The sequence below is a fragment of the Salmo salar genome, chromosome ssa13 (assembly GCF_905237065.1).
Source record: "Salmo salar chromosome ssa13, Ssal_v3.1, whole genome shotgun sequence".
NCBI lineage: Eukaryota > Metazoa > Chordata > Actinopteri > Salmoniformes > Salmonidae > Salmo > Salmo salar.
In genome coordinates, this window is record NC_059454.1 from 69,497,649 (window position 1) to 69,525,525 (window position 27,877).

At 44.5% G+C, this 27,877-nt stretch overlaps 1 protein-coding gene across 4 annotated transcripts in view; it reads right to left on the bottom strand.

Annotated features, from left to right (window-relative positions):
• LOC106567652 (roundabout homolog 3) overlaps window positions 1–27,877 on the bottom strand; it is a 300,880-nt gene that overhangs the window by 83,614 nt on the left and 189,389 nt on the right. For all 4 annotated transcript variants that reach the window (XM_014137191.2, XM_014137190.2, XM_014137193.2 and 1 more), the window contains exon 2: window positions 24,478–24,804. In XM_014137191.2, coding sequence (XP_013992666.1) covers window positions 24,478–24,804 — 327 coding nt within the window. The remainder of the gene's footprint in view (window positions 1–24,477; window positions 24,805–27,877) is intronic.

A 27,877-nucleotide genomic window follows, 5' to 3' on the forward strand; every position in this document is an offset into this window, starting at 1 on the left:
CAGACCTGAATCCAATTGAGCACATCTGGGACATCATGTCTCGCTCCATCCACCAACGCCACGTTGCACCACAGACTGTCCAGGAGTTGGCGGATGCTTTAGTCCTGGTCTGGGAGGAGATCCCTCAGTAGACCATCCGCCACCTCATCAGGAGCATGCCCAGGCGTTGTAGGGAGGTCATACCGGCACGTGGAGGCCACACACACTACTGAGCCTCATTTTGACTTGTTTTAAGGACATTACATCAAAGTTGGATCAGCCTGTAGTGTGGTTTTCCACTTTAATTTTGAGTGTGACTCCAAATCCAGACCTCCATGGGTTGATAAATTGGATTTCCATTGATTATTTTTGTGTGATTTTGTTGTCAGCACATTCAACTATGTAAAGAAAAAAGTATTTAATAAGATTATTTCTTTCATTCAGATCTAGGATGTGTTGTTTAAGTGTTCCCTTTATTTTTTTGAGCAGTATATATTAGGCCTATATTTATTTTGTGTGCAACTATAGTTGAAGTGTTTTCATTTACCTTTTAAGATTTTGTACATTCATATTTTATATTTTGTTACATGCTTAATTGAAAATTTGCACAGGTTCTCAATAAAATAAATAATAAAATATGAGTAAGTATCTTTTCACTTGTTGAGTATAATTAAAACTGTAATAAGAAATAGGCCTTTACATGTGGTCATTCTTGTCACGACTCCTGCCGAGGGTGACTCCTCTCCCTGTTCGGGTGGCGCTCGGCGGTCGTCGTCACCGGCCTACTACCTGCCACCGATCCCTTTTTCCCTTTTCTGTTGGTTTTGTCTTGAGTGTTTGCACCTGTGTATGATTAGTGTTGTTGAGTATTTAAGCCCGTTTCCCCACCTGTTCTGTGTGCGGGCTTACTTTCTGTTGTCGACTGTTGTTCATGCAGTGGTACGTGTTATTTGATCATTGTGTTTGTTGGATCACACCCAGTTGTGTTTTCGTGGGTGTACTTTTCTTTTACGGTGCAATTCATTAAAAGCCCGTTCGCAACTACTCCTGTTTCCTGCGCCTGACTCCACACCCACTACTGCAATCGTTACAATTCTATATAAACTATTTATAAATTGAATTTACAGAAAATGTGCTATTTCGTGATATGTATCGTTTATCGGGATATGAAATGACCTATATCGGGGTCTGGGATTTTGGCCATATCGCCCAGCCCTAGCCCTACTCATTAATAAATATTCAAATAGATGATGGAGAGAGACAGAGATTGAGGGATGGTCTCAGGCTGGTGGGGACCGGGGGAGAGAGAGAGTGAGTGTTCAGGCTCTGTTGTGTGGGGGTTTGAGGCGGTCATCTGACAATCTGTCCTCTTGCATCTCAAGCTGATATGAGGCAATCTGTCACACACACACACACACACACACACACACACACACACACACACACACACACACACACACACACACACACACACACACACACACACACACACACACACACACAGGAGACAGGTTATTGAGGGCTCCACACACACTAATCGCTGCGTTTTATCATCCTCAAGCATTGATCTGATTTGGAACCAGCGAAACATAATATCCTCACACACACTTTAACAAGCCCCCCAGACCCCTGATACGATTCCAAATGGGAGATTCAAATCCTAATACGTTATACGACCCTGGATATACCTAAAGTCATAGTTTATTCATAGCCGTCTAAGCCTCCGTCTCCTGTGCTGTATCGATGGGGTGTGTTTGACATTCAATGAAACCGGCCAGTGCCTATAATGAAAAGGTCAATGTACGCAATCTTTGCCTCATCTCATATGTGTTGAATTAAATAGGCCTAGGCTCATCCACCCCACCCCTCAAGAATGTCAGAATGTCAACTTTGACATATTGTTCAGACATGAAACCCAGTTTATATGGCCTTATGGTTTGCATGTCTGTTTTCTCTATGAGGGAGATGTATGTTTATTTTGTCTCGGAAACCAGATGCATAGGCAGATGTATAGGGGGTGGGGGGATTGAGTGTCTTGGAGGGGTCCCCGAATTGGTGATCAATAAAAGTGATTGTTGGTGGGTGGGACTGGTGTGCAGATGGTATGCCTTGGGGGCCCCTACACTTTCACTAGGATTAGCCTGTAAATTCACAAATAGACACAAATACACATGCAGCCACACATACACACATTGAGTGACAGTGACATTAGAGCTCTGCTACCCGATGCGAGCCTGATGGGCCCCGACGTTATATATCGGGTTATGGTGGGTAGTGCCTGTTTTTTCATCAATAACTAGGGTATGGGTAGGGCTCAGGTATCACTAAATTGATCACTAACATTTTGAAGCTGAGCCATTTGCTCGTGCTCTGCTGCACAGTACAGCCATATCTGACTAAGATCATAACATGGTTTCAGAAGTGCTTAAACCTCGTAAAATATAATGTTCGTCGAGTTTTGTCGGGTTTTAGAGTGACCTTTAAAGTAACAGCTAACTTCTTTCTCATGTCTCTTCGCTCTTTGAGCAGAGCCAGAGCTACTTTTGAGGAGATGGGGAAACTCAAGTGGAATCGTATTAACGCCCATTGTGTACGTTGCCCATGCCATGTCATTGGGGCCACGCGGTGCATTCAGGGAAATTCTTAGACAAGGAGAGCTCTCCTTCAAGGAGTGAATGAGAATCAATTGGGCACTAGCTCAAAAACCAAACACTAGCATGTCTTTTGTCAACAAGAAGTACAACATTACAAATCTTTTTGGAGATGTGAGATAATTAGCTTGCTATCTGTAATATTGTACAGCTTTGGAATTATGACATTACGTACCCTGAATTTGAGAAGGGATTGTGTGATGATAAGCTTAGTTAGCCGCGTTACGCAGTGTGACATTGTGAACACGATTGGTCGACAGTCTGTTGTGTGGGGTGTTATACAGTGAGCTCCAAAAGTATTGGGACAGTGACACATTTTTTGTTGTTTTGGCTCTGTATACCAGCACTTTAGATTTATTTGGAATGATACAAAGACTATGAGGTTAAAGTGCAGAATGTCAGCTTTAATTTGAGGGTATTTTCATCTATCTATCTATCATTTATCGCCCTCCAGGTTCCCTTGGAGAGTTCATCAATGAGCTTGACGCCTTGATAAGTTCCTTTCCTGAGGATGGCTCACCTCTCACAGTTCTGGGTGACTTTAACCTCCCCACGTCTACCTTTGACTCATTCCTCTCTGCCTCCTTCTTTCCACTCCTCTCCTCTTTTGACCTCACCCTCTCACCTTCCCCCCCTACTCACAAGGCAGGCAATACGCTTGACCTCATCTTTACTAGATGCTGTTCTTCCACTAATCTCATTGCAACTCCCCTCCAAATCTCCGACCACTACCTTGTATCCTTTTCCCTCTTGCTCTCATCCAACACTTCTCACTCTGCCCCTACTCGGATGGTATTGCGCCGTCCCAACCTTCGCTCTCTCTCTCCCGCTACTCTCTCCTCTTCCATCCTATCATCTCTTCCCTCTGCTCAAACCTTCTCCAACCTATCTCCTGATTCTGCCTCCTCAACCCTCCTCTCCTCCCTTTCTGCATCCTTTGATTTTCTCTGTCCCCTATCCTCCAGGCCGGCTCGGTCCTCCCCTCCTGCTCCGTGGCTCGACGACTCACTACGAGCTCACAGAACAAGGCTCCGGGCAGCCGAGCGGAAATGGAGGAAAACTCGCCTCCCTGCGGACCTGGCATCCTTTCACTCACTCCTCTCTACATTCTCCTCTTCTGTCTCTGCTGCTAAAGCCACTTTCTACCACTCTAAATTCCAAGCATCTGCCTCTAACCCTAGGAAGCTCTTTGCTACCTTCTCCTCCCTCCTGAATCCTCCTCCCCCCCCTCCTCCCTCTCTGCGGATGACTTCGTCAACCATTTTGAAAAGAAGGTTGACGATATCCGATCCTCGTTTGCTAAGTCAAACGACACCGCTGGTCCTGCTCACACTGCCCTACCCTGTGCTTTGACCTCTTTCTCCCCTCTCTCTCCAGATGAAATCTCGCGTCTTGTGACGGCCGGCCGCCCAACAACCTGCCCAGTTGACCCTATCCCCTCCTCTCTTCTCCAGACCATTTCCGGAGACCTTCTCCCCTTCCTCACCTTGCTCATCAACTCATCCTTGACCGCTGGCTACGTCCCTTCCGTCTTCAAGAGAGCGAGAGTTGCACCCCTTCAGAAAAAACCTACACTCGATCCCTCCAATGTCAACAACTACAGACCAGTATCCCTTCTTTCTTTTCTCTCCAAAACTCTTGAACGTGCCGTCCTTGGCCAGCTCTCCTGCTATCTCTCTCAGAATGACCTTCTTGATCCTAATCAGTCAGGTTTCAAGACTGGGCATTCAACTGAGACTGCTCTTCTCTGTGTAACGGAGGCTCTCCGCACTGCTAAAGCTAACTCTCTCTCCTCTGCTCTCATCGTTCTAGACCTATCTGCTGCCTTTGATACTGTGAACCATCAGATCCTCCTCTCCACCCTCTCCGAGTTGGGCATCTCCGGCGCGGCCCACGCTTGGATTGCGTCCTACCTGACAGGTCGCTCCTACCAGGTGGCGTGGCGAGAATCTGTCTCCGCACCATGCGCTCTCACCACTGGTGTCCCCCAGGGCTCTGTTCTAGGCCCTCTCCTATTCTCGCTATACACCAAGTCACTTGGCTCTGTCATATCCTCACATGGTCTCTCCTATCATTGCTATGCAGACGACACACAATTAATCTTCTCCTTTCCCCCTTCTGATAACCAGGCGGCGAATCGCATCTCTGCATGTCTGTCAGACATATCAGTGTGGATGACGGATCACCAGCTCAAGCTGAACCTCGGCAAGACGGAGCTGCTCTTCCTCCCGGGGAAGGACTGCCCGTTCCATGATCTCGCCATCACGGTTGACAACTCCCTTGTGTCCTCCTCCCAGAGTGCTAAGAACCTTGGTGTGATCCTGGACAACACCCTGTCGTTCTCCACTAACATCAAGGCGGTGACCCGATCCTGTAGGTTCATGCTCTACAACATTCGCAGTGTACGACCCTGCCTCACACAGGAAGCGGCGCAGGTCCTAATCCAGGCACTTGTCATCTCCCGTCTGGATTACTGCAACTCGCTGTTGGCTGGGCTCCCTGCCTGTGCCATTAAACCCCTACAACTCATCCAGAACGCCGCAGCCCGTCTGGTGTTCAACCTTCCCAAGTTCTCTCACGTCACCCCGCTCCTCCGCTCTCTCCACTGGCTTCCAGTTGAAGCTCGCATCCGCTACAAGACCATGGTGATTGCCTACGGAGCTGTGAAGGGAACGGCACCTCCATACCTTCAGGCTCTGATCAGGCCCTACACCCAAACAAGGGCACTGCGTTCATCCACCACTGGCCTGCTGGCCCCCCTACCTCTGAGGAAGCACAGTTCCCGCTCAGCCCAGTCAAAACTGTTCGCTGCTCTGGCACCCCAATGGTGGAACAAGCTCCCTCACGACGCCAGGACAGCGGAGTCAATCACCACCTTCCGGAGACACCTGAAACCCCACCTCTTTAAGGAATACCTAGGATAGGATAGTGTAATCCTTCTAACCCCCCCTTAAAAGATTTAGATGCACTATTGTAAAGTGGTTGTTCCACTGGATATCATAAGGTGAATGCACCATTTTGTAAGTCGCTCTGGATAAGAGCGTCTGCTAAATGACTTAAATGTAATGTAATGTAAAATCTATATTTGGTTAACCATTTAGAAATTACAGCACTTTTTGTACGTAGTCTCCCCCTATTTTAGGGGACCAAAAGAATTGGGACAAATTCACTTATTAGCTAAGTATTTGGTCACATATTCATAGCACACAATGACTACATCAAGCTTGTGACCCTACAAATTTGTTGGATGCATTTTCTGTTTGTTTTGGTTGTGTTTTAGATAATTTTGTGCCCAATAGAAATGAATGGTAAATGATGTATCATGTCATTTTGGAGTCACTTTATTGTTAATGTGGATGCTACCATGATTACTGATAATCCTGAATGAATCGTGAATAAGGATGAGTGAGGAAGTTAGACGCACAAATTTCATACCCCGGTATTGTAATGGTGAGAGGTTAGCTTGTCTTGGGGGTATGATATTTGTGCGTCAAAACCCCTTTCCACAAACAGAGACACTACAGTGGCTACCTCTCTCTCTCTTCCCTCTCTTCCCGTCTTCTCTCTCTCTCTCTCCCCCTCTCTTTTGTTGAAGGAAAATCAAAGCTGATTTGCACAATTGAGGGTAATCAGCTGAAAACAGTAAGCAATTGGAACTATTTTGGGGCGGCAGGTAGCCTAGTAGTTAGAGTGTTGGGCCATTCACTGAAAGGTTGCTGGACCGATTCCCTGAGATGACAAGGTTAAAATCTGTCGTTCTGCCCCTGAACAAGGCAGTCAACCCACTGTTCCTAGGCCGTCATTGTAAATAAGAATTTGTTCTTAACCGACTTGCCTAGTAAAATATTTGGTGCTTGTAAAATTGCCTTATTGGTTAGACTATCTGCCATGTTGAGTAGATTTGTATATGTCAACATGGGTTCATAAGGTAGACCAGGTAATAATTTGGTAGGCTATACACTGAAATGGCATGCATTGTGCAGAAATAAATGACATTTTTGGAAACTAAATAATCAATGGCATTTGGTATGAAACCTGATAGCATATGCTGCTCCTGCTTGTAAATTGCAGAAGTGTCTGTCAGACTGTGTGTGTGTATGTGGGTGTACTTCCGGGACAGACGATCTCTAGTTACCCCTCATAATGGAGGGGCTATTAGTGTTGGGACGCAGACAGACATCCCTGTCTACTGCTAGGACCACAGCTGTCATGGAGGTTGTGTGTGAGTGTGTGTGTTGGGGGGGGATTGGTGGCATGAGCTGGACGGGTGCTTTGAGGGGGAGGTGTGCGTGTATGTGCAGGGGGGGGGGGGCTTGTTTGGAGCTTAAAGGCACGTGTGGCTTGGACATCTGTCCCACCCAGAGACTCCTCAAACACACACACACACACACACACACACACACCCCTCCCTCAACGCTCTCCCCTGGACGTTTCATCATCTCCAAACTCCCGATAGGGATAAAAGAAGGACCCACTCTGGATAATGAGACTGGTTGATGGAGGCAGGGGAGGCAAGCACTGAAGGACCCAGACAGATATTGCCTCGGGGACGATAGGGAAATGAGAAGGGGGAGGAGGGGAAGCTGGGGGGGATCAGTCCAGTCCAGGATGGTCCATCCCCCCAGCCACAGGACCCTGGTGGTGCATTTACTTCTCTCCTTCCCTCATTTCTCCTCATTTTATCCCCCTCTTTTGTTTGTGGTGCGTGTTTTTCCTTGTAGTGCCACTCATTTATACGCTGTCTCCCCTGGTTAGGCCCGTCAGCTGAGTCCAGTTAACACACAACAGCTGGGGATTCCTCCCCTTACCCTCACAGACCCCCAAACACCGACCTTTTGGCGGCTGATGGATGAAAGGCAGCTGGCTCCACCACGGCGGTGACGGGGCATGAAAAATGATTTCCTTTATGACAGAGAAAATGCACAGGACCCACCAGGTTGAGGGGAGTTCTGACACACCGCCATGCATATGATACCTGTTTTTTTTCTGTGTTGCTTTGCATTACATTTTATTTTACTGGACAGAAGATGAGACAACGCGTGAAACGTGCTTAATTCATAGATAAACTAACAGCGTTTGCGTGTTTGATAAATACGTGTTTCCATTTGGGTAGCTATACGAGGTAATACTGTTCACAAATCAGGTTTCCCATCATGTAGCTTTCTATTGTCCAGCCACTACCCATTTTCCAACCACTACTTTTCTCCTTCCCCCCTTATGACACCCAGGTGGTGACAGCTAGGACAGCAGAGTCCCTACCCATCTTCCGAAAGCACCTAAAATCCTACCTTTTCAAAGAGTACCTTAAAACATTTTAAAAACACACAAAAAAACATTCCTGAACCAACACTTGACTCCCCCTCCCCCCAGCCCTGACTTTTCTGATAACTACTTTGTTGAGGAAAAGTGTACTTACCATGCCTGTGATATGTGGTTGTCCCACCTAGCTACCTTAAGATGAATGCACTAACTGTAAATTGCTCTGGATAAATATCCAAAAAATGTAAATGTAGAATGGATGCATGACAGAAAGCATACACTTCTTTACAGCTTCTCAAAACTCATCAGCTTTGGCCGGGGCATCTCATGAAAACACGACCCATAACCACACAGAAATAACGTCCGTAACTCAACCTTACATGACATACAACACGGTGGATCAGACTGCCACAGAAATAGTCGGTGGAGGCCGGCAGAGATGGACGAGGTGAGCTGTCAAGGTGCAACATTTTAGGGCTTTCTAAGTGCTAATAAACACACGTGCCTCGGCCTCCCAGCAGCCTTTCACACCCGGACCTGTCAGGGCGACAAATTGGAGTTATAAATGAGTGTGTGTCGACTGCTCGGGTCAATGTGGAGGGTGACTGTGACCTGCAGGCCCTCATTATCAGGGGGAGTAAGGTGTTATGGGGGTGGAGAGAGCGAGAAAGTGATAACCTTTCCTTTCTTGCACTAACACTCACACTTGTCTTGTTGCTTGTTATAACCGTGATATGTGGTTGGCTGACCTAGCTACCTTAAGATGAAGGAACTGTAAGCCGCTCTGGATAAATGACTAAAATGACTATAATGTAAATGTAGAGAGAGACACAGAGAGACAGAGAGAGAGAAACCTTGCCTGTGTATATGTGTGTACATGTAAAGGTGTGTGCAGGGTTGGGGAGTAACGGATTACAAAAAAAACTGTAACTGTAATCCGTTACGTTACCAGCAAAAATATTGTAATCAGATTACCGATACTTTTGAAAAAGTTGATTATTACTTCTAGGATTACTTTCAAATTTAGAAGGGATGTTTGCAGAAAAAAAAATGTCCATGAAACAATTGCCTGTTTTCTTAATTACCTTTCATATTAGCGTCAGTCAACTGAAAAAGTTCTACTTTGATCTTCCCACTTGAGCAACATACACGGTCACAAAAGAAAAGGTATGGCGCGCCAACGCAATGCATTTTTTGGATGGCGTTTCAAAGAACAATTTGTGTTCAAAGAAGAAAAGGGCAGGAATGTTACAGTTCAATGCAAACTATGTTTGCCCACGGTAAAGCTGCTGTCGACATCCAGACACTCCACTTCCAAACTGAAGAAACACTTGGCGGTAAGGATGACGATTGGCGTGGCGTGTTAGCTTGCTTAGCTAGTCTCTAGAGACACAGGTTGTCTTCACAATGTTACCAATGTTCCAGCATAGGTCAGAGATTTTAGAGAGTACTAGCTAGCTAGTTAGTCAGATTTCTAGCTAGCTAGCCTGTTTAGTTCGCTAATTTGCTTGCCAACTCTCCTACACTATGTGGTATGCTGCTCACTTAAGGTTGCTCTGTCGGTTGCTTGCTACCGTAGTCAGAAGGATATCATAACAAGTATGCTATTGTGATAATTTGTTGACAATTTCACAAATTAAATCTATTTTACCTAAGATAAATTAGTTGTAGATAGTTGGGTGAGATTTACTGGGCTACATAGCCTAGCTAGCTAACGTAAGCTAAATCAAAAGTCAAAAATAAAAAAAGGTTTTGAAAGCTAGTTGCACTCTGTAACCCAACATAACAAGATGCTCACTCTCAGGGTTGTTGCTAACTTAGTTAGCTAGCTATGGTTTCAGAGTAACATGCTACCCAAATCAATAAAGCCACACTGCAGTTTTCCTGCTGTTCAATTGTTTTTTCAACAAAAATAAATGCCTGTATTATTCAATCATAACTCAAAGTATAATACAGTATGAGTCCATTGTTTCGTTTTTATATTTGAATATTTCTAGACAAACAATATAAACCACCATAAGACATCCTTGCATCCACAGCTTTCTCCATGTGTGAGTGGTTACATGTCAAATCAAATTGTATTTGTCACATGCGCCTAATACAACAGGTGTAGTAGACCTTACAGTGAAATGCTTACTTACAAGCCCTTAACCAACAATGCTTTAAGAAGTTAAGAAAATAAATAAATGTACATGTTCCAAACCCAGCCCTGTGTTTATCAGACAGCGGCAGACTATAGAAAGTGAAACATATGTTTCAAAAGGGTGGACAAAAGTTTTAAAAAGCTACAATCCTTAATGGGAACAACAACAAGGTGCTCACTCCGCTGTTATTTTACTTATACTGTAGTGTCATAGTTAAGTAATTACATTCTGCTTTTTCAGAGGACGCATAAGAATCAATGGACGACCCTGAGCAGGAAAAGTCAGCCAGATGACATGGAGGAGTGCAGAGATGGCCAAAAAGGGACATCTTGTACACCATTGAAACAAGCAAAACTACAACCAGGAGGACCACACACCTCACAAAGCCGGGTTAATCACCTGGTATTTGGCTTCATCATAGAGGATGTGCAACCCTTTTCACTAGTAGAGGTGCCTTCATTCCGCAAGCTAGTAGAAGGAATCAGTGGTGGGAGGAAGGTCATGTGTAGAAATCATTTCATGCAACGAATTGAAAGGGAATTTCAGTCCATGAAAGAAGCTCTATCCACCAAACTCCAGACTGTAAAGTCAGTCTGCACCACAGCAGACATCTGGTCTGCCCATAACAGAAGCTTCTTCGGCATGACATGCCACTGGATCGAGAAGGACACCTTAGAGAGGAACTCAGCTGCTTTGGCTTGTGCGAGACTGAGAGGACGTCATACCTACAATGTGATTGCTGCCAAGTTAAAATGCAGACTTTGAAATTCAGCACAAAGTGAGGGCCACTTGACAGACAATGGAAGCAACTTTGTAAAGACATTCCGGGTTCAATGGAAATGAAGAGGAGGAGCAAGATGGGACGGATGATGGAGTGAGGTTTGATGATGTGGGTGCGAATCCTGAAGAGGAGGTTGAGCAATACCTTTTTTCTCCCTTTACATCAACATTGTGTGGCACACACCCTCAACCTCATCGCCACCAATGAGGTGGACAAAGCTGCATCCCAAGGTCCATCACGAAGATTGTACAGAAGTGCAATGTCAAAATGTTCCAGCATTTGGAACAAAGCACACAATTCCACATTAGCTTCAGAGGCAATAGAGGACATTGCAAGCATGAAGGTAACTGTGCCATGTGTGACTAGATGGAGCTCAGAGTACCGTGCCATCTCCAAACTCATAGCCCTCACAGATGACCAGCTGGGGTCAAATCAGTGAAGAACTGGGTGTGAGCAGAAAACGACATCCTTGTGAGATTGCTTTTCTCAAGGAGCCACTCACATTCCCTATTGATCTTCTTCAGGGAGAGAAGAACTGTTTTCTTGGCTTTCTTATCCCAACAAGTCTAAGCTCTCAGAGAAAATACCTCTTGCGACATTCTCATCACTGCGGTCATTGAGGCTACAGACTGCCGGTTTGGACCTATGCTAAGCACCCATGTGGCAAAAATGGCAACTGCTACCGTGCCAAAGTTTGAGCGCCTTTTCAGCTACGGTGGAAACCTGTTTACCGTCAGCGAAACAGGATGTCTGATGCTCATCTAGAGAATGTCCTCTTGCTGCGATATAACAGCAATTTCTGCCTTTAATCATCTGAGTAGGCTAGCTTCAGAATAGGCCTACTGCAATGCCATGTCTGATATGTGGGTTTATTGCACCTAGCTGCACTTTTTTGGCTTAAACTTAAAAAACTACTTGGTGGCCTAAATGTGTGATTACACTGTGCATGTTGTAAAAAAAAATCAATAACTAATCTTCATATTTCTAGTTCTCATTTTAGTCATTTAGCAGGTGCACTTATCCAGAGCGACTTACAGTAAGTAGTGAGTGCATACATTTTCATACTTATTTGTACTGGTGTCCGGTGGGATAAGTGTTTAGCAACATCCATGTTGCTGTGTTACTTAAGGCCTTCCTTATACCTGGTTTTAACATGTATCCTTTGTCCTGAACATTGTGTTTGTGCCAACATTTTTAGACAGGTGTACATGATTAAAAGACGCATTGCGGTCTGACTGTGATCAGATCTTATAGGTGTAAATGTACAAGATCAGGATGAAGGACGCATGTTAGAAGCAGGTATACAGGGCTTAAATACATTTTTGTCACAATGTTTTGTGATGTGTTCTAATGTGGCTCTGATTAGTGGCTCAAATATCAATAAATGTTGTTAAATTGGTAATAATATTTTTTTTCTTGTGTTTTAAGGTTGAAGTAATCCAAAAGTAACGGAAAGTAATCAGACTACGTTACTGAGTTTAGGTAATCCAAAAGTTACGTTACTGATTACCCTGGGTGTGTGTATATGTGTAGCCTACAGTTTACAGTTTGTGTGTGCGTGGAGGACCAGTAAGCTCCTTGGTAACAGTGAGTTAGAGGGAGGGAGGAGAGGGTAGTTTATGGGGGTTGGCTTGGCCTCCACCCTCTCCTGCATGCATCTCCTCCCCCCAACAGTCAGCCCCATGCCTCAGGCCTACTGGGCTAGTTTGATTGAAAGAGACATATTTCAAGTCAAGAGGGGCCGTATTAAAATACAACTTGGCAACCGAAATGTTCCGACACCCACCCCCTTCTTCTCCCATCACGCTATCACACACCCCCTCGCCCTTTCTATCGTTCTTCACCCTGTCTCCCCTTCTCCCTAGCCCTCTTCCCCCAAAAGCAGCACTGGTCTGTTTCAGCCTTGGAAAGCAGCCTGTGGACACACACACCTCTTTGGGGTGTTCACATAGTGCCTCGCTTCATGGTCCATTCCCATCTCTTATATTGGTGTTCCTGCTCTGGCTGTGCTCACCCGACCAGGGGTAAGAGGTTAATCCCCAATACACCTTCCCTGTTTGTGGGTGTGGGAGGCTGCTATGTGTGTGTGTGTATATATGTGTGTGTAGATATATATTTGGACTACAGTCCCCCAGGACTGAGCGCCATAATTCAAGAGAGTACGATAGGGCAACATGTCTGCTGCCAGGCAAGAAGCCCTCTCCAACCACTCTGCCATCACACTGGGGCATTCTGACTGAAGCCAGTTTCATAGCAACGTTCCAAATGGGCCATGGTCAAAAGTACTGCACTATAAGGAAATAGGGTGCCACTTGGGATGCATACTATGTCTCGTGAACAGCACCAACAGAGGGCTAGCTGTTACCTAAATATCTAGGGGAGGGTGGGGTAAGTTGTGCCACGCTTGTTTCTAGGAAACCATACAAAATGAATAATTTGACCAAATATTTAGGAAGAGGTAATAATTTCATGGAGTCTAAAGGTAAAAAACACATGGAGAAAGTGGTATAAAGGGTGCGTGGGACAGCTGTTTGTTCACCCGTCAGCAATTGCTAATAACCCATCCGCAACCGCCCGACTATACAGTGCATCTGGAAAGTATTCAGACCCCTTGACTTTTTCCACATTTTGTTACGTTACAGCCTTATTCTAAAAAGCATGAAATCGTTTCTTCCCCCCTAATTTTTCCCCCTAATCAATCTACACAATCATAATGACAAAGCAAAAATAGGCTTTAGACTTTTTTTGTTGAAAAAAGCTGAAATATCACATTTACATAAGTATTCAGACCCTTTACTCACTACTTTGTTGAAGCAGCTTTGGCAGCGATAACTGCCTCGAGTCTTCTTGGGTATGACGATACAAGCTTGGCACACCTGTATTTGGGGCGTTTCTCCCATTTTTCTATGCAGATCCTCTCAAGCTCTGTCAGGTTTGATGGGGAGTGTTGCTGCACTGCTATTTTCAGGTCTCTCCAGAGATGTTCGATCGGGTTTAAGTTCAGGCTCTGACTGGGCAACTCAAGGACTTGCCCGAAGCCACTCCTGAGTTGTCTTGGCTGCATGCTTAGGGTTGTTGTCCTGTTGGAAGGTGAACCTTTGCCCCAGTCTGAGGTCCTGAGAGCTCTGGAGCAGGTTTGCATCAAGGATCTCTCTGTACTTTGCTCCGTTCATATTTCCATCGATCCTGACTAGTCTCCCAGTCCCTGAAAAACATCCAGACAGCATGATGCTGCAACCACCATGCTTCACCGTAGGGATGGTGCCATGTTTCAGACAGACGTTACGCTTGGCATTCAGGTCAAAGAGTTCAATCTTGGTTTCATCAGACCAGAGAATCTTGTTTCTCATGGTCTGAGAGTCTTTAGGTGCCTTTTGGCAAACTCATGTGCCTTATACAGGCTTCTGTCTGGCCACTACCACAAAGCCTGATTGGTGGAGTGCTGCAGAGATGGTTGTCCTTCTGGAAGATTTTACCATCTCCACAGAGGAACTCTGTTCCTTCAGAGTGACCATCGGGATCTTGGTCACCTCCCTGACCAAGGCCCTTTCCCCTGATTGCTCAGTTTGGCTGGGTGGCCAGCTCTAGGAAGAGTCTTGGTGGTTCCAAACTTCTTCCATTTAAGAATGATGGAGGCCACTGCGTTCTTGGGGACCTTCAATGCTGCAGACATTTTTGGTGCCCTCCCCCAGATCTGTGCCTCGACACAATCCTGTGTCGGAGCTCTACGGACAATTCCTTCGAACTCATGGCTTGGTTTTTGCTGACATGCACTGCCAATTGTGGGACCTTATATAGACAGGTGTACGCCTTTCCAAATCATGTCCAATCAATTGAATTTACCACAGGTGGACTCCAAGTTGTAGAAACATCTCAAGGATAATCAATGGAAACAGGATATACATGAGCTCAATTTCGAGTCTCATAGCAAAGGGTTTGAATACTTATGTAAATAAGGTATTTCTGTTTTGTATTTTAATACATTTGCAAAAATTCTAAAAAGCTGTCTTTGCTTCGTCATTTTGGGGTATTGTGTGTAAATTGAGGAAGAAAAATATGTATTTGATACATTTTAGAATAAGGCTGTAAAGTAACAAAATGTGGAAAAAATAAAAGGGTCTGAATAGTTTCCGAATGCACTGTATGTTATAAAATGCAAATCTGTGGCCCGCACCCGACCCTTACCCGCAAATATAGAAAATACGCTGTAGGCTACAGTCAGAGACGGTGGACATTTTTTTGGACAGGGAGTGCAGGATTGTTTTTGTCTGATTTAGATGTTTCTGCTTATAATTTCCGACATTTGGTAGGCTACTTGTTAGTCCACAAGTCTATAATTAGATACATCAAGTGAAACTTTATTTGTCACTGTGAAATGCTTACTTACAAGCCCTTAACCAACAGTGCAATTCAAAAAGAGTTAAGAAAATACGAAAGTAAAATAAAATAACAATAATGAGTCTATATACAGGGGGTACCGGTACCGAGTCAATGTGTGGGGGTACAGGTTAGTTGAGGTAATTTGTACATGTAGGTAGGGCTGAAGTGACTATGCATAGATAATAAACAGTGAATTACAGCAGTGTACAAAACAAATGGAGGGGGGGGGTGTCAATGTAAATAGTTCGGTGGCCAGTTGATTAACCCTCCTGTTGTGTTCTGGTCGAATTGGACCGATTTGCAAGTGTTCTCTCTGAAAAATGTAGTTCATTTAATCTGATTGTCATAAGGTTCCATGACTTTGTCCACACAGGGCATCTGAACACACAAAATACATTTTGATGATTTTCATTAAATTTGGGGTGTTTTGTTTTGTACACCTGTGGTGTTCCCGGTCAAAAATGACCGGTCATTAGAAATTAATGGGTGAGACTACAATTAGTGTATAAAATTGAGTTCAGGCACATGCCCATTCATCAGATGGGCACATGCATGCGTTTGAACACACACACACACACACACACACACACACACACACACACAGAATGGGAATTTGTCCTGGTCTTTATCCCCACCTGAGAGGAGAGGTCCGCTGTCGGCTAAAAATATTATCAGGATGACCCCAGGGTCAAATGAGATACGCCATATCCCGGGTTGATGACATACAACTATTCCTGACAGAGTCAATCGAAACTATAGTGATAAACATGACCAACTTGGAGGGGAGACGCGTTTACAAAGACAACTGGAAGGAGGTAGACCGGACACACGTCCAAGCAGATGTGGGCCTCTTGATTTTGTCTGGTGTGTACAGATCCAGAAACGAATCTACCACCAGTTTAGGGGATGCAGAGTCTGGTAGGGCAATTTTTCGTGCCACTATGTCACTCCAGACATTTCACGTGTTGTCACGGGTGATTCGCTTCGACAACCGTGATACAAGACCAGGCCACTGTCAACAAGACAAGCTGGCAGCGATCAGAGAGGTTTGGCACAAGTGGGTGGAGCGCCTGCCACTCATCGATAACCCAAGTCCACGCACATGCAGCAACCACCTCGTATTGTCCAACATGTGCATGAGAACACACAAAATGTAACCACCATTGATTGACAAATTGTGAACATTTAAAAAAAAAAATGTCATTGTTAGTAATACTGTTATTGTTACTGTTGTTCTTTAATGTGTTAAGACATTCATTTTGTAATATGGTAAAGTTTTCATGTGTAGTTTTGGGCCGATGTCCTTTCTTTACTAATAAAATCACACCGGTCAGTTTTGACCAGGAACACAACAGATGTTATTTTGTATCACTATTAAAACATTTGAAATGGTTTCAAAACAAATGTCCTTGTTAAACTTTGACACAAAGTAGTCTGTGATAAATAGAACAATATGTTTCATCTGAGTATTTGTTAGAGTCAAAATAATCCATACATTATGCATTTTTCACTCAAAAACAAGTCGCATGAAACTCAGGTCAATGAGGCCTACAGGCCATAAATAGCAAATGGAAATAACAAACTTGTAATGTTCACAAGAACTTAAGTTGATATAAAGATCTAACACAACATTAAGTGATAATATATGTATTACTATGGATTTATAATCAGCTATAATGGGGCTGTCATTTTGGACCGGGAACACAGAATGAATTAATATGAAACAAACACAACAGGAGGGTTAATTGTTCAGTAATCTTATGGCTTGGGTGTAGAAGCTTTTAAGGAGTCTTTTTGTCCTAGACTTGGCGCTCCGGTACCGCTTGCCATGCGGTAGCAGAGAAAGCAGTCTATGACCTGGGTGACTGGAGTCTCTGACAATTTTATGGGCTTTCCTCTGACACCGCCTATTATTTAGGTCCTGGATGGCAGGAAGCTTGGCCCCAGTGATGTACTGGGCCGTATGCACTACCCTCTGTAGCGCCTTACTGTCAGATGCCAAGCAGTTGCCATACCAGACGGTGATGCAACCGGTCAGGATGCATTTGATGGTGCAGCTGTAGAACTTTTTGAGGATCTGGGGACCATGCAGCTTCTCTTCTTTTGTTATATGTTGTCCTAGAAGACTAAATAAACCCTTGCTCACCAGAATAATGTCATGAATCGATAGAATGTATGCTTCAATCTAGTTGACATCGGTAAAGTTGTCTCTGTCATTTCTGCTTCTTTCACGGAGCAAAGACGTTTAGGGACCGGGGAGAAAATGCAATAACTCAACCCCCAAAAAACTGGAACCTTTTCAAAATGTCTAAATGACATCAGTTTGACCGGTTGTAAGGAAATAGAAAGCTGTGAAAATGACTCATTCAAGACTGTAAATTAATAACAATGATTCATAATTTTTTCATTCAAAAGCAGCTATACAAAAACAAGATCCCACAAAAACCCAGTGGGAAAAGGCTGCCTAAATATGATCCCCAATCAGAGACAACGAAAGACAGCTGCCTCTGATTGGGAACCATATCAGGCCAACATAGAAATACAAAAACATTGATATACATAATCTAGAATGCCCACCCAAATCACACCCTGACCTAACCAAATAGAGAAATAAAAAGGCTCTCTACGGTCAGGGCGTGACACTAACTTCTGCTAAACTTGAGAGGTACATCCCAGCCTCCTCTACAGTTGAATACATTTGCGAGGCACAAGTCTCACGATAAGTGACTTTGAAAAGTATACTTTTCTTCCAAAATGCAGTCATTTTAGCTTTGAAGGACACTTCAGACAGAAGTATGTTGCGTCAAAAACTTGGATGAAAGGCTCCTTGGATAACGTTATTTACCAAAAACAAGCACTTCAGACTGGCAGAGGTTAGAGGAAGAAGGAGCTTCACAGCAGGAGGCCTGTTATTACAAACACTATGTCCACTTGTTATTCAGTGCCTCTGTCATGTCTGTGAAGTGTGTGTGTGTGTAAGTAAGAGTCAGCAGTGTGTGTGCTTGTGTTTCAGTGTCTGCAGTATGCATTAGGGGCTGTGTGTGTGTGTGTGTGTGTGTGTGTGTGTGTGTGTGTGTGCGGGCGAGCACACTATCCACCTCTTCACCATTGGATAGAAGGACTGACCCAAAACAATTGAATGGCAAAAACAAAGAGAGGGGGCATGGTGAGAGCGCGGAGGGAGGAGGAGGGCGGGGGACCTGCCCCTTTTGCCCCCCAAGCGTAGTCCTTTTGTATGCAGATACCCCCAACAATAAATCCATTACTGAGGTGGTCTAATCTGTGTGGCCAGCTAATAGAGACATTGTCTGCCCTGGAAGAGGATTACTTTAATCTAGTAATGGTCTGCCTTGGCCTATGTTAGTGGAGCATGGGGCCATGAGGACCCCCTTTGTCCAGTGGGGCAGTTGCCCCCATTCTCCCTAATTCCCCCCACTGCCCTCTCTGCTTTGTCTACTGTACTCAAGCCATCTGGAGAAAACTGAACACCAACAAAAAAAACTGCTCCACCACACCAGTAGTCTCCTCACAATCATAAGGATATGAGAATGGAAGATGAGAAACTCCCCCACCCCCTCTACTGTAGTTCAGTCCGATAATGAAGATCTCTGAATACTAATCAAAGTCTGATAAGTCATTTAAAACTAAGTTTCAAGAGGTGCTTAAGAGAGGAGGAATCCCAAGTAATATCTTTAAGAGTGTTTCATGGCTTAAAAAAATCAAAAAACAACAACAGAAATACATCACAGCCCCAGGATATGGCGTATAAGAAGTGTAGGGGGACAATGGTTCAGTCGGTGTGATGTTTAGTGTGAGAATGCAGCCCGGAGGCACTGTCGTTGAACAAGGAGTTGATGAGATGCCAAACATATAAAGGTCTCAGCCATTTGCAAAAAGCTGTATGACAATAACTTGCCATAAAATGCACATAAACAAAACATAAAAAGCTTAATTGAACTAAATTATTTTATTTATTTATTAAGTCACTCTTAAATCTTTTCAGAAAATGTGACATCCCACCATGTTTCCCAAAGCCAAAACGGTAGATCTAGTATTTTCGGAGTACCGTATCCAGAAGAGAAACTTGATATTGTTGTGCCTTTACTGTAAAATCTATTCAATTAAATTGGTTATCTCAAGTTGGAAAGCGGGCAAAAAGATCAACTGCGTCATGCAGATTTACTCAAAGAATGTGTATGGGCTCAGAAGCTTTCTTGGTGCCCACCATTCAATGAGGGACAGCTTGCCAAATCCCATACACCTCTATATCCGCCTTCCCTCAGGAGCCAACGCAGGGTTAAAAAAACAAGTTCTGAACATAGTCAGTAGAATGACTAACGCACACACAACAGCAGAGAGACATGACAGAAATGCAGAATCTGGACTGGGACTGGGCAGTGAGCAAGAGTGCAAGCTACAGATATAGGATCTTAATTTGAGCCAGTTTGCTATAGCAGAAAAATAATCCTGCAGCACAGGAAATGTGAATTATTATGTGGATTATAATTAATATAATGTTTTTGTAGGGATTGATCCATTTTTCATTGAGGCAAATAAAGTATTTTAAAGTGTAAATTAGAAACTTTAGAAGCCTTTTTAAACCTTGACTACACTATAGTTTGCATCTCCTCTTTCAGGAAAATTCCTGAAACAACAGGATGATGAAATTAAGATACGACATCTGTATATTGGGTTCCCACGTTAGTGGTAAGAAACAGGTCTGTTTTCAATAATTGTGTGTGTGCTTATTCGCTCCATTGTTGGTAAATAGCAGTTTCTTTCTCCCAGACAGACCAACCACCACATCGGGGGATTTGGAATAGACGCTTACGCAAACACAGCCAGGCCAGTGACAATGCCAGACACCGCACTGTTCTAGCATCTAGAAGAATATGCCAACCAATTACACTGTTTGGTCATTGACACCTTTGTACACTACTGAAATGTTTTATTATTTACAATGGTGGCCTACCCCGGCCAAACACGGACGATGCTGGGCCAATTGTGCGCCCGCCCTATGGGACTCCCAATCACGGCCGGATGTGATACAGCCTGGATTCAAACCAGAGACTGTAATGATGCCTCTTGCACTGAGATGCAGTGCCTTAGACCACTGCGCCACTCGTGAGCCCTAAATTGAGGTACATGTCATCACATTTGTGTATTGGATAGAGATAGGATAGGAGGCAGATTAAATAGGAGGCTGTTTGTGTGTGTTGCTACAGATGTAGGATCTTCATTTGATCACTCTCTGCAGGAGAACGTTCCTGTAATGCAGGAAATTAAAAACTAGTAGTGTATTTAAAAAAAGCTAATTTCCACTTTGAAATGTCAGACTTGATATTTCCTTTTGAAAAATAGATCAACCCCTACAAAAATTCACATTTCCTGTTGCTGCAGGATTATTTTCCTGCTTTAGCAAACTGGATCAAATTAAGATTCTACATCTGTATGCTATTCAATTCCCCTGGGTGATGCCAACTTAGTTCGCTGTATAAGTTATGCTAGGTGTCAGCAAGCTTTCCTGACTTTGTGCATCATGTAGTTTTTGTTGGTTGCAGCTGAGACAGACTGGCAGGCTAGTCATCTCTGACACTTCAGTCTCATCTCGGAGACGGTCAAGACCATTGAGTCAGTGGATGAGCATCCTGCTGTCTCAGTCCAGTTATGACGTATGGGCACCTTCTGGGCAGTGTGAAGGCTCCCAATGAACACTTGGCCCAGGAACAGATTGCAAAGGTGTACTTTCTACTGACCCTCTGCCCACCGCAGTGCCCAGTTCTCATCAAATGTGCTGAGTGGTGTTTACCCTGTGCCCATTAATTTGCCCTGCACATGAAGACTCCCAAACAACTCCCTCTAGCATGGCACAGAAAGGGGGGTGGGGAGTTCAACTACACCCATTTCTACCACGTCAACAAACTCCAAACCAGATGGATCTGTGACAAATCCATTTAGATCCAGTCGAATGACTTAAGCTCTTCTCTGACCTTTCCAACTCTGGAGCGGTGGTCATCTTAAGGTGAATTTCAGCTCAGAGAATTCATTAAAAAAACATATTGTAGAAATCAATAGAGAGTTTAAACGTCTGTTTGCTCGGTCATTTGCGAGGGTCAAACGCAGCTAAATCCCCTTGAAATGTGCTTTTAATACAACAGCATACGGTATTGCCCTACCGTTAGGCAAAGGCCACACTGAATGCCCAAAGTGTAATGCGTCTGTCAATAAAAAGTTCCCAGAGTCAATTAAGCGAAAACTTGACTTTGAAACGGCCTCTCGGCTGGCCGGCCGCAGGCTCCTGGGGAAGAGGACGACACAACAAAATAAATGGAATAATAAAGCAGCCGTCAGTAGAACTATAAACAGCACCATATTCACCGAGCCTGACCCCACAGGAGTTGTCTTGGGGACAAGAATGGGAGTTGATCTATTTTCACAACTGCAACTCATTTCCAAACAACATGCTTCTGAGATAACCGAACAAATCTGAGGAATTCTGTAATCACAGTATAACCCGGTTACAGGACTCTGATTCAACGGGTACAAATCGACCTCGCACAACTCGGAAATATATCTTGCCTAATACACCTACGCTTGCATAACAGAATCTGACAGACGGTTGAGGTCAGTAGGAGGGTCTGGTGTATTTAACAGTGTGGTGGTATAGCCCGCGTAGATAGTGATCTGTATCCATGAGAGATAATGGAGCTTGATTAGTAACAACGGTCAGAGTGGGATTTTATTGTTCTATTGTAAACCTGGATGCTTCTGCTGTAACCCAGGACACACAATGGCCCTGCAGATGCCCCAGCATTCATTAGCATGGGGGCAGGGGAAGTGTGTGTGTGTGTGGGGGGGGGGGAGACTGTTCCTCACACCACCTGTTGTCATGTCCTCTTGACCCCCATCCTCTCCAGACACACACACACACACACACACACACACACACACACACACACACACACAGGCCACCAGCACGGGCCTCAGTCTCATTAGCCCCAGTCTGGTCTTATTAATTCATGATCCTCTGAGGAGGACAGGTTTGGCCGGTGAGCCCAGCTCAATGACCACCAGACGGAAGGGGGACCAGAGGGACCAGCCAGAGGGTCCTGGCCTCACCTTGGCCATCTGACCCCTCCTTTTGTGTTTAGCCCCCCTGGTCATAGTCCTGTCCTCTGCCCTTTCCTCAGCCCCCACGAGCCCGGCAGCCGGCACATTGATTCCATTAGTTAAGCCTGGACACACAGGAGGGCTCAAACAGTCTAAACTCAAAAACAGACCAATTCAGAGAGATCAACTCCTAGACTAACCAACTCAGAGACTAATTAAGAGACAGAGCAACTCAGAAACAGACTAGCTCAGAGAGATCTACTCCTGAAGGGCTTCAAAGAGAGAGAAGACCATATCTTCTAGCACAGTACCAGTGGGCACTTTAAGTGGAAACACATTGGCACACAAAGGCATTTGACATAGCTGATCACTGGAGACCAGATACTTGGAGGACTACCTCAGGTAGTTGACTTTCAGTTCCAGTTGTAAACGAAAAGCTTTATCGAAACGGATGCTTTCACGATCAAAGTGAAAGAAAACAGGCTATTGCCACTCGTCCAATTACGAGTAAAAAAAAAAGAGAGATTTCTCTACGATCTCTTGAAGAGGGGTTCAGGCCACAGAGAAAATGCATCAACGGTGACAAATTGCTTTGGAACCACTGATTGGTACACCTGGCAAGAAAATATGTATTAATCTCTGCTGAGCTCTACAGGCCCGGGCCTGTATTTCTGCTCTTAGCTGGACGTGAGGTTGGAAATTGCTCAGTGTGGAGCGTGAAGCAGTTATGGAGCACCATGGCCCATATTGGCCCTGACCCATAGGATTAATAACACAGGGCAGCCAGCCTGGAGCTGCCTGAGGAGAGTGTGCCCTGTAGCAGCTTGGCCATTTGAAGAGGGGAGGAGGGCAACTCAGACACCCTTATCTGCCAAGTAACCCCCTTCCTCCCCATTCCTAATCCCTTAAAACCTCAAAATACATTTTCTGGAGGAGTGTGTGTGTGTGTGTGTGTGTGTGTGTGTGTGTGTGTGTGTGTGTGTGTGTGTGTGTGTGCACGCACGCACATCTTACTTCCGGAGCATTGGCCCCTGGGCTGTCTCGTGGTTGGGGTCGCCCAGAGAGGAACCACTCTCCTCTGAGATGGTTGGGAGTTTTAGGGTGAGCGATATTGGCCAGGGCTAAGCTCCATAAAAGGAGGGTTGAAAGCATTTGACTTTCACTGCTCCCTCAGTAAAAACGCAGTTTCTGTGTTTTGAGGGACAGAGGGTATAGTCTGTCATGGGGCAAAGACAGCCTTCACAATAATTGAACTCTGACAAATATGTGTATATTGCTGTCAATACTGTTTACTGGGGCTCTCCAACCCTGTTCCTGGAGAGAAAGCCTTCTGTAAGTTTTCGCTCCAACCCCAGTTGTAACTAACCTGATTCAGCTTACTAACCAGCTAATTATTAGAATCAGATTGCTAGATTAGGGTTGGAGTGAAAACTTCCTGGACAGTAGCTCTCCAAGAACAGGGTTGAAGAGCCATGCTGAATACAAACAGTTTGTCGGATATGCTACTTACATCATCCTATAACAGAAAGAAAGAGGAGCAAATGGCAGCTCTTGAAAAAGGAATGGGGAAACTGTAGCCTACCAGGCTTCATTCTAAAGCACTGAAAACCAGGCAACCAATACAAACCAAGAAACTATCCTCAACTCATATCAGGGAAAACTACTCATAAAACAGCAAAAAAAAATTACTGAAATACGCAAATAACCCGTTGTGTTATCAAACGGAATTACATAATGAAATCCTAATGCAATAGCGCATTGGCTAATCTAATAGTGAAATCAAATTGGCCGTCCACGTTTTATTTGAGCAGAGCAGATTGCAGCAGTGCCCTGTTGTGAAAAGCTGCCATTCTCACAGGGTTTTCTATAGTGTGTGTGTGTGTGTGTGTGTGTGTGTGTGTGTGTGTGTGCGTGCGTGCATGCGTGTGTCTGGGTGGCGCGAATGTGTGTGTGTGATGATTTCAGGGGCTAACATCTGCTACCTGGAAACAGCCACTGTTGGCTGTTCTAGCTTCACTTTCCCTTTCCAGTGACAGTTGTTACATTTTGCTTGAGCTAAGGATTGCCTCTCCTCTCTGTCAATGCTATGCAGTGCTATACTTGATCAATTTCTGCCAACTTGGCTCAAACACACCTCTCTATCCCCAAGAGCCAAAATGGCCGAGGCACTTACTTGCCACCTCCAGCGACGCGTTGCGACTGACAGCCTCGCCTAGGTAGTTGCGTGCCACGCACACATAGACCCCCTCGTCGGGTTTGCTCCGTCGACCATGGACGATACGCAGGAAGAACAGGGAGCCGCTGGGCAGCAGCATACGATGGGAGCGTGGATCTTCCCTGTCCGTCTCCACTCGTTCGCCATCTTTGTACCACTCCACCATGGGGCTGGGACGCCCCTCTGCCTTGCAGTTGAGGGTGGCCGGCTCGCCCTTGGACACGATCAGGTCGGAGGGGTGCTCCACGATCCGCGGGGGGGCATCCTCCAACCTGGGTCTGGATCCTGGAATAGAGAGAGGGGGTAAAGAATTAAGTGTACTCTGTTGTAGAGGTCTTGATGGTTTCAACAGACTCAAAATTCCAAAATCTGACCTAGGTTCTAAATTCAGACTTTTGTCTTGGATCTGGGTTGGGTCTGATATAATTGCCACGGGTCTCGGATATGTGCAATTAAAATTGATTTACCGACTGAACCCAATTGGACCTGTCCTCTGTTAATTTAGTGTTTGTGTGATGAGAACTGCGCGAGTTTGTTATCTGTGTCAGCCAATTACAATTCACTAAAATGCATAGCTTATGTCCAGCTGAAAATGGTTCTAGCTGCTCACCTCACATGCACCTGATGCTGAGGAGAGAGCGACGAGAGAGAGTAAAAGGAGCCCTGGCCTAGGCTACTGTTGACTGCGATCATGGAGTAGTTTTTCATTGAAGTAAAACGAAAGTTAGAGGAGAAAGAGTATAGTGAAAAGTAGCTGACAAGGGTAATGCCCTTGGGGACAAATATTTATATTATAGTGGACAAAGAGGAGAAAAACATTGGACTATGTGCAACTCGCTACTCAGGTTTGATGCAATTTTCTACCTTTCGTTTATTTATTTTTGTATTTATTATCAATTGGTTAGTAATTATTATTATTATTGTAAATTATTATTATAATTATTATTATTGTAATAATATAAACCAGTTAAATATCCTATGCAAAAAGTGTTTTGCTTCATTTTGTTGAGACATTTCATTTGCTAAATTAAGTTCTGTCTTTTAAATTTTGTGATCAATTTAGTTTAAGGTTAAAATTAGGTCTGTTGTAATATAAATAGCATTAGCCTATTGCTGTCATTGGTTGGGTAGGCCTACAGTAGACAATCACCTTTGTTGGTAATAGCTGCAATATAGGCCTAGCCTGTTCAAAACTTTTTTTAAGGTTTCATTGAGACATTTTTATTGGCCAAACGAAGTTCCAGCTGGAATGTTGTGTTGCCGTAATATAATACAATTACCGGAAGGCCTACTATGCTACTCGCACTCAAACCATGAAAAGGAAAAACCAAAGAGGGCAATATGCAAAACTTAATTTAATGCAGCATTATAATAACCTGTTGGTATTTTCCCTATAACAATGACTTGACTTGATTTTACCCTAAAAGTTAAGCAACTTTAATGAAGGTTTGGTGTGGTATGGCTATTATTAGGCTTAGCTACTGCAGGCCATGAAGGCAGTGCAAACCGGCTGAGGAGTATTTTTCTCTGCTCTGCTGAAGGGTATTTTTCTGCACTCATACTGGAGTAAAAAGGTCTAGTGAAATATACATTTATTTGGGGGATTTATCAGGGGGTGCAGCCTAAGCTCCCCTGAGAATTCAGACCCCTTGACTTTTTCCACATCTTGTTACGTTACAGCCTTACTCTAAAATGGATTAAATATTTTTTTCCCCTCATCAATCTACACACAATACCCCATAATGACAAAGCAAAAACAATACATTTTTGCAGATTTATTAGGGAAAAAAACAGAAATATTACATTTACATAAGTATTCATACCCTGTACTCAGTACTTTGTTGAAGCACCTTTGGCAGCGATTACAGCCTCATGTCTTCTTGGGTATGACGCTACAAGCTTGGCACACCTTTATTTGGGGAGAAGTATTTCGATTGGGTTCAAGTCCGGCTCTGGTTGGGCCACTCAAGGACATTCAGAGACTTGTCCCGATGCCACTCCTACATTTGCCCCAGTCTGAGGTCCCGAGAGCTCTGGAGCAAGTTTTCATCAAGGATCTCTCTGTACTGTTCATCTTTCCCTCATTCCTAACTAGTCTCCCAATCCCTGCCACTGAAAATCATCCCCACAGCATGATGGTGCCACCAACATGCTTCACTGTAGAGATGGTGCCAGGTTTCCTCCAGACGTGACGCTTGGCATTCAGGCCAAAGAGTTCAATCTTGGTTTCATCAGACCAGAGAATCTTGTTTCTCATTGTCAGAGTCCTTTAGGTGCCTTTTGGCAAACTCCAAGCGGGCTGTCATGTGCCTTTTACTGTGGAGTGGCTTCAGTCTGGCCACTCTACCATAAAGGCCTGATTGGTAGAGTGTTACAGAGATGGTTGTCCTTCTGGAAGGTTCTCCCATCTCCACAGAGGAACTCTGGAGCTCTGTCAGAGTGACCATCGGGTTCTTGGTCACCTCCCTGACCATGGCCCTTCCCCCCCGATTGCTCAGTTTGGCCAGACGACCAGCTCTAGGAAGAGTATTGGTGGTTCCAAACTTCTTCCATTTAAGAATGATGGAGGCCACTGTGTTCTTGGGGACCTTCAATGCTGCAGAAATGTTTTGGTACCCTTCCCCAGATCTGTGCCTAGACACAATCCTGTTGCTTGTTTATTGGTGGCGCTGGCAAAGCCCAGTTGGAGGTTTCTTTCTCTCTCTATTTCTACTCTTGGATTTGGGTGTGTTTTCCACTGGACTTTTCAAAACGGGTCTCACTGTCCTCGGATCCATTTGGAATGGGTCTCGTTTAAAATATATATATATGCAGGTTGGAAAGCCACGGATCCATTTCGGAACGGATCCAACTTTTTGGACCGGTGAAGACCTCTACTCTGTTGTATGACTTGACTTGATTCATTTTAGCCCCTAGTGGAGAGATAGGGGGTTAAGTATTACTGTAATAGAGAATGTTGTCAGTAACTAGGCTAAAGCAGGAGAGGGGAAACGGCTCCTTGAGTGTGCACTCGCCTACAGGGGAGGTTGGGAGAGGGTTGGTGCTAAACACTATGTGGTAAAAGGAGAAGGTTCATTTCCCTGTGAGCTCCACCGAGCCCTCGAACATGGCCTCTTTTTACAGTAGAGACACTCCACACGAGGGCTGAGTGGGCGGTACACAACAGAATAAACAAGTCAACAACACACACATTCCATTTTTGCTCCCCTAACAGTCGACACTCCAACACGTCAACAACATGTGAAAAACACATTTTCATCATTCAAACTGTCAGTTCTGAGAAAACGAAGACAAGTTGAGTAATGTTCTCCACATGTGTCACTATTCTGCATTCATATCAACTTGATGGCTGAGAAAT